The sequence below is a fragment of the Vulpes lagopus genome, chromosome 11 (genome assembly GCF_018345385.1).
Source record: "Vulpes lagopus strain Blue_001 chromosome 11, ASM1834538v1, whole genome shotgun sequence".
In the NCBI taxonomy this organism is placed as follows: Eukaryota; Metazoa; Chordata; class Mammalia; order Carnivora; family Canidae; genus Vulpes; species Vulpes lagopus.
In genome coordinates, this window is record NC_054834.1 from 64,763,569 (window position 1) to 64,773,768 (window position 10,200).

General features: G+C 35.7%; 1 protein-coding gene across 1 annotated transcript; it reads right to left on the reverse strand.

The window, feature by feature from the left end:
* Positions 1–634: 634 nt before the first annotated feature.
* On the reverse strand, positions 635–1,579 carry LOC121471636 (olfactory receptor 4C6-like). Its single transcript, XM_041722423.1, has one exon. The coding sequence runs from the start codon at positions 1,577–1,579 to the stop codon at positions 635–637; it is 945 nt and encodes a 314-aa protein (XP_041578357.1).
* Between the last annotated feature and the right edge of the window lie 8,621 nt (positions 1,580–10,200).

Consider the following 10,200-nt stretch of genomic DNA (forward strand, 5'->3'; position numbering starts at 1 on the left):
GACCTCCTTTTGATAATAAGAAAATTCCCAAATGCAGTAAAAATATTTAAGTCTAGGGATATCATTATGATCCTTCCAGTTCTTTAATTCTATAATTAAAACAAAAATTATCATCCTAAATTTTTTACAGAGAACAATTTATTTATGCTGCAATGGGCTTTATCTTCTTTTTTGATATGAGGCAAGATGAAGACATGTCAAATGAATCCAGGAATGAAGAGGTAAAAAGTAACTGAGGGGAATGACCAGGGAAAATCATCAGTAGAAACTTGTTTAAGGAAGTGGGAGTTGATCTGAAAATGGAAAAAAAAATGAGATGGAACCAGACAAGCAAAATCTCAGAGAAAAAGAAGTCCAGCCTCCAGCAGAGTAAGAACAAAAGCCCTGAGACAGCACCTGAATTATTGAAAACCAGGCTTGAATTATTCAGAACACAAACTTAAAAAAAGGAAAAAGAATATCCAGAGTCTTGTAAGAAAAGTGATGAAGCACAAAATGTACTGGAGAGGTAGTAAGTAACTTGATTGTAGTATCTTAACTGGATTTTCATATTTAAAAGATGCCATTGGCTGTTGTGTACCCAATGGATTCGAATGAATGGGGCGGGAAAGACCCATTGTCCTTGTAAAAAAGATTAGTCCTTAGCACGTGAGCTAGTGATGCCCAGGGTCCCTCGTTTCACCAGTTTCCTCACAGCATTTTTCACCTCTGAATTCCTCAGGGTGTAGATCAAGGGATTTAACATGGGTGTAAAAATGGTAAAAGACACAGCCATTGCCTTGTCAATGGGGTACGTGGCTACAGGCCGCACATACAGGAAAATGCATGGCACAAAGAACAAGACAACCACGGTGAGGTGGGAGCCACAGGTGGAGAAGGCTTTGCGCCTCCCTTCAGAGCTGCAAGACTTCAGAGAGCAGAGGATGACCATGTAGGAGGTGATGAGGATAAGGAAGATGGTCATACACATCACCCCACTGTTGAGGATGACTAGGAGACCCAGGGTGTGGGTGTCCATGCAGGCCAGTTTCAACAAGGGAAACAAATCACACATAAAGTGATCAATAACATTGAGGCCACAGAAGGGTAGTTGATACATGAAGAGAAGCTGTATTGCTGCATGGATAAACCCCCCCACCCAGGCCCCTCCCAGCAGCAGGCAGCACATCCGAGGGCTCATGATGGTCATGTAGTGCAGGGGCTTACAGATGGCCACGTAGCGGTCATAGGCCATCACGATGAGAAGGATGATCCCCACACCACCAAAGAAATGCTCTGCAAAGAGCTGGGTCATGCAACCTTCTAAGGAGATGGCAGTGCTCTTGGAGAGGGAGTCCACAATCATCTTGGGAGCAATGACAGAAGAGTAGGTAACATCCAAAAGGGATAAGAAAGTAAGGAAAAAATACATAGGTGATCTCAGACTCTGACTTGTGATCACAGTTACCACAATTAAAAGGTTTCCCAAAACCGTGGACACATACATGATTAGAAACACAGCAGAGAGCATTTTCCGCAGCTCTGGGTTCTCTGTAATACCCAAAAGAATGAATTCAGTCACATTTTTTGGATTCTCCATTTACTACGGGCTGATATATGCACACTGCTCTGAGCTGGAAAATCTACAAAATAACATTAATTTTAATTAATAATCACTGAGTGTGTGGGACAATTTTTGCACTGTGTCTCATAATCTCTTAACCTACTTTTTTCTTTAGCCACTAATACAGCACCCAGCTGTTAACAGTATAACCTGACAACAGCTTTATCTTAACCGATCCCTCCAAAAACACGTCTGTTCCCCAGTACATCCCTTATCTTCTGTCTCAATATTTTCTGCTTGAGACACTTAGAAAATCCTACTTCATCATTCTGGAGCATACTAACATCTGGAAAGATGCATACTAACATCTTTTAGGAGATACAGATGCAATGAAACACTGGGACTCCTGCACCCCAATGTTTATAGCAGCAGTGCCCACAATAGCCAAACTGTGGAAGGAGCCTCGGTGTCCATCGAAACACCGAGGACCGAGGATAAAGAAGATGTGGTTTATGTACAATGGAATATTACTCAGCCATTAGAAATGACAAATACCCACCATTTGCTTCAACGTGGATGGAACTGGAGGGTATTATGCTGAGTGAAATAAGTCAATCGGAGAAGGACAAACATTATATGGTCTCATTCATTTGGGGAATATAAATAATAGTGAAAGGGAATAGAAGGGAAGGGAGAAGAAATGGGTAGGAAATATCAGAAAGGGAGACAGAACATGACGACTCCTAACTCTGGGAAATGAACTAGGGGTGGAGGAAGGGGAGGAGGGCGGGGGGTGGGGGTGAATGGGTGACGGGCACTGAGGGGGGCACTTGACGGGATGACCACTGGGTGTTATTCTGTATGTTGGCAAATGAACACCAATAAAAAATAAATTTATTATTAAAAAATTACACTTTCCAAAAAAATAATAATAATAAAAGAAAAAAATAAGATACTTTTAGGAAATCCTAGATCATTAGTAAGCAGGAGCCAGTGAATAAATGATAACCAACTTAACACAATCTTGGATTAACTTTTCTTTCTTTTCCTGTTTCACTCTCCCCATTCACTGCCTCCATTCTGTTTTCCAGAATAAACCACCTACATACAATCCCTTTTCTCACCCTCTGACTTTTGGTAACCTCAAGCTAGATTGCTGACATTCATTTATCACTAGACACAGCCAAGAGTCAAGAACTTAGAATATTTCATATAAATTCTTTCATTTACTTCATATATTTATTGAGCACCTAGAATGAACTAGTTGAACACTCTATAAACTAGGTCATATCCCAGGGACTCCCCCACTTATTAAAAATGATGCTTGAATTCGTCCACGGGAAGTAGCATTGAACCATCTACTGGCACGGTGGGTGCCAGTTCTGCCTCCAGAAATTAGAATGCTATTGTCAGAGCCTGACTGCTATTCCTCTGGCATCCGGGTGCACATATCCCAATTACCTTCTTTCAGCTCTCTCATGTCTACTCCTAGACATTCTTTAACCAAACCCAAGAGCATAGCCATACCTTGGACTTAAGTTCAATGTTGAATCACTGCCTTCAGATCCTCTTTGTAATAATGCCTTCTTTTTCCAGTGATCCTGTGAAATACCATTGCTGAAAGGCTGTTCATATAAAGTGAGGAATTACATTTCTTCATTTGTCTACTTATTACCTAGACAGTACATATTTCCATTCTATAGCACATCCAACAGTGTGAGGGATAAAGGAAGTACCCTATCCATAAAGAGAGAGACAGAATAAACACTCCTGAAACAATGCATGTACAATATAACTTCCAGAAGGGAATTTATCAGTATGATCTATAGATTTCAAAGAAGATTAAATAAGTTAAGCTTTGACATAAGAATTTAGAAGATTTGGGCAGCCCCAGTGGCCCAGCAGTTTAGTGCCTGCCTTCAGCCCAGGGTGTGATCCTGGAGACCCAGAATCAAGTCCCGCTTCTGGCTTCCTGAATGGAGCCTGCTTCTCCCTCTGTCTGTGTCTCTGCCTCTCTCTCTCTCTCTCTCTCTCTCTCTCTCTCTGTCTCTCATGAATAAATAAATAAAAAAGAATTTAGAAAATTCTAAATTTATAATGTAGAAAATAAACAAGAAGGACAACAGCATGAGCAAGGCATGAAGAAAGGAAAAACATAACACATAGTCAAAATATGTGGGCATATCACACAAACCTACTTTTCATTCTGGACCTTCTATAGGGATCTAATTAACTGAAAGCTATACATTCTCTTTAAAATTTGGTTGCTTTTTCAGATTTGTTATATTAAACATCATTAGCTCCTAGCACTACAGTTTAGGTTTTGCTATTTACAATAATAAATATTAAAATGTGTTATTAAGTTAAATTATATTTTAAATGTGTATTAAATGTTATACTGCTTGTGATATTTTTGATATCTCATAAAACTTAGTCACATACACCCCTACTAACCCTAGTTATGAGGTGTCTTGAGTAAGTACACCTAACTGGACTGGAGTTGTATTGGGAATAGATAGTAAGATCTATGTAAAATTTCTGATTTTCCACACTACTGTCAGTTCTCACTTCACAGAATACAGGGTACACAGAATAGACCACACAACCTCTCTGTGCCTCAGTTTCATTTTCTATAACATGGGAAGGTAATGTAAGGATTAAATAATTTATAAATGTAAAAGGCTTAGGTCAGCATCTCCATTTTTTTCCTAGAATGAGGAGAAGGATACCAACCATAAACTATTTAAAATAGATCCTCTGCCTTGGGATCATGTGTTCACATATACTTCTAGCAAATACTTTTAGATTCCTATTAGAAGTATACACATGCTTCTATTAAATACTCAGTTTAATTTTTATAAATTATAAACGTAAGACCATAGCCCTTGGAAAATATTTTGTATGGATAAGAGAGTGATAGAAAGTTTAAAATCAAAGGACCACGCCCAACCATAAGCCCTATTGGACCCTCTATTGACAGTTTAGTGCATGCTCTTCAAATGTGCATTTGTATGTAGGTATATTGAAGGTATACATTGTTTATGTGTTTTAGTCTATATATGAGTATATAAAATATAATAATATTCTTGAAACTTTAATAGTATGTACAGGCATTATTTGTCACAGTTATAAATTTTCCTACATTTTAATTTCTATAGATTATTCCCTTTTATGATCATACCATAATTCATTAAACCAGTACATTTTTTCTTGACATTTATGTTACTTCTAGCGTCTGTCTTATACACAATGATGCAATGAACATCACTTTACAGAAATTTTCACTTACTGGTTTGAATATTTCTGTTGGAGAAATTCCTAGGAATGTCAACACCAAATCAAAAATATGTATATGTTGAACTTTGATCGATTCTGTAACTTTGTTCTCTCAAAATCCTGAAGCATCTTTCATTCTCATTTACAGTATATTAAAGAGTAGTTTTCCCCACAGCCTTACTCAAACTAAATATTATCAATACTGATTATATTAACCGAATGATAAGATATAAAATCATATCTCACTTTAATTTGCATTTAATCATTCATTCATACAATTTCATTGATGACCTAAACAATAAATATATTATTGATCTCCAGATGAACCTAAAGTAAATTTACATAGTAAATTTTACATTGCATAAATTTACATAGTAAATGTAAATTTATGCAATGTAATATCTATCTAGAGATAGTCTATACAAAGATAAATCAAAATAATAATCACAAATTATTTATAATGTGCTATGTGGCAGATATTTTTATAATATTTGATACATTTTCCCATTTAATTATGATATCTGGCTATAGTTAGACATATTTTATGGCTTCTTGCTTAAGGGTTTACAGTTAAAAAGTGATAGAACCTGGATTTTAATCCAAGAAGTCAACTTTACAGCTGATACATGTTCTAAGGATATGAATTTATTGTAGAACCAAATAATTCCTTTGATAAAATCCTGGACCACAAGAAGGTGATAGCAATATGTTTAGGGATGCCTCTGGGATGTCATTTTTAACAAGCAATCAATACCTCTATGTTCCTGAATATCTATATCCAGAGCATATGCATCATCAATGGAATATGTATCTAATTAATGGCTTTAAAAGGATTATTTTTGTCAGTAAGTCTTCTTAATTCATCTTGCTTTCCTTGAGAGATGAATGAAGATGAATTACCTTTAACAGTACATTTCTGGGTTGGAAATTACAGTACTATTGAAGATACAAAATCTCATGTTCTCTTGGAATGTTTTGCCGGGGGTGGGGGGGGTCTGGATCCCTGAACAACCTTTCTTGATTTCATGACCACAACCCCAAGCATATCATCAGTATCTCCTTCAGCACCAACACCAATAGCCTGCCATGGACAGAGCTACTCATAAATCACTGTGTGTGTTTATATAAAGAAATGTATTTTTTTAAGAAATGTATTTTTAAATCTAGTTCGTCTTTACATCAAAAATGAAAGCCAAACATTTGATTATCATTAATTAAAATAGAAAGAAAAACATCTTTCTCAAAGGTGATTAATAGAGAAATCATAGTTAAAAGAACTTGGTACAAGAAGAAAACAAAAGCATATAAAGACACATATATGTGTATGCATGCACACATACACACACACAGAGTTGAATGAAAGAATGGAAACATAAAAATCTCTCTAAAGCCACCTTATACGTACCAGCTATTCTTGTTCTTCCCCTTCCTAAAAGCACATCCCCAAAATACAAACACACTCTTATAGTTGCTAATCTCATGACCTGGATTAAGCAGACACTTAAATTTTGATAATTTGAAAAAGAGATTAAAATAAATCTAGCTAAAAAAGTTTTGATAGCTTAAGGCTTTCCATCCTGAAGTCCAATTTGTGTATATAAACAAAACACGTGAAGTACTAACACATTTTAATTGTAATTGTGTATGTGTATATAGTTACTCAGTTATTTCAACAGTTTCAAAAATAGTAGTTCAAATTAATAAGAACATGTTTAATACTCAAGTAACTTGTTAAAATCACCTCCAGAACTCAATCTGATGTCATCTTTGTGACCTCCAAAAGCCGATTACCTGATGGTCCCAGTAAGTAGAAGGCAGAGATTATGCAAAGACATTTTCTAGGATAATAAGGTAATCAAAGAACTGGCCATCTACAAAAGAACTACTTACATAAAATTTCATCTATAAAAAAATCTACAAATCATGACTTACTAGAGTTTTAACTTAGCAGATCCCAGCATAGAGGCAAGTAAATCAGGACCCGTACTGGGAACAAATCATCTAATTGTTTAATGGGGAGTTATTTTGATAACTATAGTTAGGGCTATAGTTTCTAATGATTTTTAAAGAAATTTTTGAAGCAGATGCTCTTTGTGTCCAAGGACTTAAATAGGAAACAGTCCTTGTAGATGGCAGAAGAATTCAAATTTCATCTAAATGGGAAAGATTGGGGAAAAAAAAAAAAAAGCCAGCTAGCTATTTACAAAATCATTCCTGGAACTGTGCCCACCATTTGGCTGTATTCTGAACTTAATTCGTAAACAGTTTCCAATCCACATCTTAGAAGAAACACCATTAATAAAATGTTCCCCTTTGGGCAATAGACTTGACCTAAAAGAGGGCAGGATGCCATTTTCAAACGGCACAGAATTTCAAAATATGTAGGCTTGCATCATTCTAACTCCATGCCCTTGAGGTTGCATCTCTACTGACTGAGGAGCTAATCACCATACCAGTGAATTCCTATCCATCCCTGCAGTGATCCGTTTTTCCCAAGGGCACAACTTCATTGGAGCCAGGCCAGGTTGATGCTCCACAAACACACTAGATCCTGGTATTAACCATTCAATTCTCTGCTCCACAAGTAAGCTCTCTTCTTCAATAAGAGAATGACCACATGACAATCCATCTGCCTAATGACATAAAGAAAAGTCAATACCCCAGGGAAGTCCTGGGACAAAATTTTTCTCGCTTAGTCTAGTGTCCCCTTCATCTTTTAAGACTATTATTAAAACTGTGTTACATTAAGGATTAAAAAATATATACTTCAGAGAGAAAAAATAAAGATTCCATACCTCACTCTGTAACAATTAGAATTCTCAAATAACATGCTTTCAATTTGGAAATATGTCTGTGGAAATGAGATCATCAAGTGGCTTGTCTCTGACACAAAAAGAAGCAAAGAACTACAAGTAGCCTAGGAAGCAGAGGTCAGAGGAGAGCTGAAGGGAAGGAAGTGACCCCTAAAATAAGGACAGAATGCCTCAAGGACAATTTTCCCAATGAGGCCAATAAACAGTTCTGTTTTGGTATTTTTAAGTCATGCTAGCAAGGAGTACTGTGAAGTGGGAAGAGTAGAGAAGGCAGTGTCTAAAAGACTTCATATTGTTATTTAATCCTTATTCAGTCTCATTTTTTTTAATAAATGGTATAAAGATCTATTTATTCAAATTTATTACATTAAGAGACTTAAAGTATGTAAAGCACTATCAAAATTTATGCATCCCAGTCTTCAATAAAAGTTAGCTCACTCCCTCACTTAATGCCTGATATTTTCGCTGAATTAAAAGTCCATATAAACTGCTTCGTGCTGGGCATGGAGACTGCTTAAGATTCTCTCCCTTCTAAAGAAAAAATTTCTCTCCCTCACATGGGGAGGCCTGTCTGTCCCCTTCCCTCACATGCGTGCTTACACTCCTTCTCTCTCTCTCAAAAAAATAAATAAATAAATAAATAAATAAATAAATAAAGTCCATATAAACCAAAATATCCTTGTACAACAGATCCAAACATTATTTATCTTATTAATTTTTCAGAGTAAATATACTTACTTCCATGTTGTTTTTAATATCTGAAATAATCAGATGGCATTTGACCTTCATGAGAGAATCTTGATGATGAGATTCTTTGAAAAGGAGTAATCTTAACACTCCTCAAAATTATTCACAAACCAGCAAGACTCCATCTCCTGAGAGCATTAGACTGTCTTATGTTTCTCCTTTCAATTCCTATGGCTTCCAAGTTTGCTGTCGACAATTTATAATCTGTACCTCTTTAACCTTCTCACATCAGATACTCCTAAAACACAATTGTTGTCCCTACCTTCCCTCTTCAAATATTCTCTTTTGTTTTAAGGTAGAAACAACATTTACTCAATACTTTTCCTACCTTTATCCCTTGTCTCATTATCTCCTATCTAACTGTCAAAATAAACCACTCATTATTTAGTCTGGATTCTGTTGAAATGTTTAATTCTCCACCAGCATTTGCAAACCTGATCATTTTTAATAGGTTAAGTGCTGCTATAACATCTCCCAGGCCTAGACTTTGTGAGAAAAGTTTCTGTCTCTTACAATTTAAGACAAACATGATAAGCTGGGATATGCAGTCACCCTCAAGAACAGTATACCATGCTCTGGTATTACTATATGGTTAAATAAGAAATAGTTCCAGATGACCAGTAAGTTTGAGAAAGGGACATTTGTGAGAAGTAACACAGGTTGGAGTGCTATAATCAGAGAAACTTTGTTCCATAAAGCGTTATGTAGTAATGAAGAATGACCTGATCTTTCCCGTGTGCACAGAGAAGCATTATTGCTTAAATATGTTTCTACATGTGAGACAAAGCTACATCAAATTTGACACCGTCTTTCTAGAAGGACACAGTGAATCATTAAGACTGCAGAAAAATTTCTCATCTATAGGCATAAATATTTCAGAGAAATGTGTTTTATTTGAAAGAAAGTAGGACTAAGATCTGGAAGACCTAAATTTGAATTTTGTAGCTGAAACTCAGAGACTTGTGACCTGAGACAAGTAAATTAATAAACCTCTCTCCTCACTAATTTTCTTCTCTGTAAATTGAGGGCAGTAATATATAAATTGCCAATTTTGTACATAGATAAATCAGTAAGGTGAATATGCCTGATAAATAATAAAATGTTCATTTAATATAAATGTATGCATCACACCTCTGGAGCAAAAGCTTTTGAACCTAGTTGTATGCCTTTTTGTTGAGATCAAATAAAACAATATTTACTGTTGCTGATTCAAATGGCTTAAATCTTGGTAAGGAAAAAAGAAAAGAATTTTCTTTATAGTTAAATAAAAATAAACCTGTGTCATAAGGATTTTTTTAAATAAGACCAAATTGAGAGTAGTTTCAAAATGTCTGGCTTATTTTTGTGTGTGTGTGCCAAAAAAAAAAAAAAAACCCAAACTACAAATAGGTTATGAATTTTTCCCTTCCTTTTGCGGATGTCCCTCCTTTTTCTTTGATACATTCATAGGGCTAAAACACATCAACAGTATTTCTTCTACTCCCTAACTGTCCCCTCCACATATATCTACCTAAAGATGTCTATTCTCTTGTTTGCTTTACCATAGGTGAAGACGAAAAAGTCCTATGGAAAAAAAGATTTCATCCAAGTAACATATGGATTAAAAATTTAGTAAAGTATCAGTAAGACTCTGGAGAAAAACATTCTAGAATAAGCAAACTAGGGAATTATAGTTGTTTTTCCATTCTTTTCCTCAACCTATGAACATTGAGGCTTTGGTAAAGTACATTAAAACTATCAAAAGCACCTATCAAAGGCCCTAGCCACTGTTAAGTGCTTAATAAATGTCAGTATATGGGACTTTTTTTTTCGGTAGGTGAT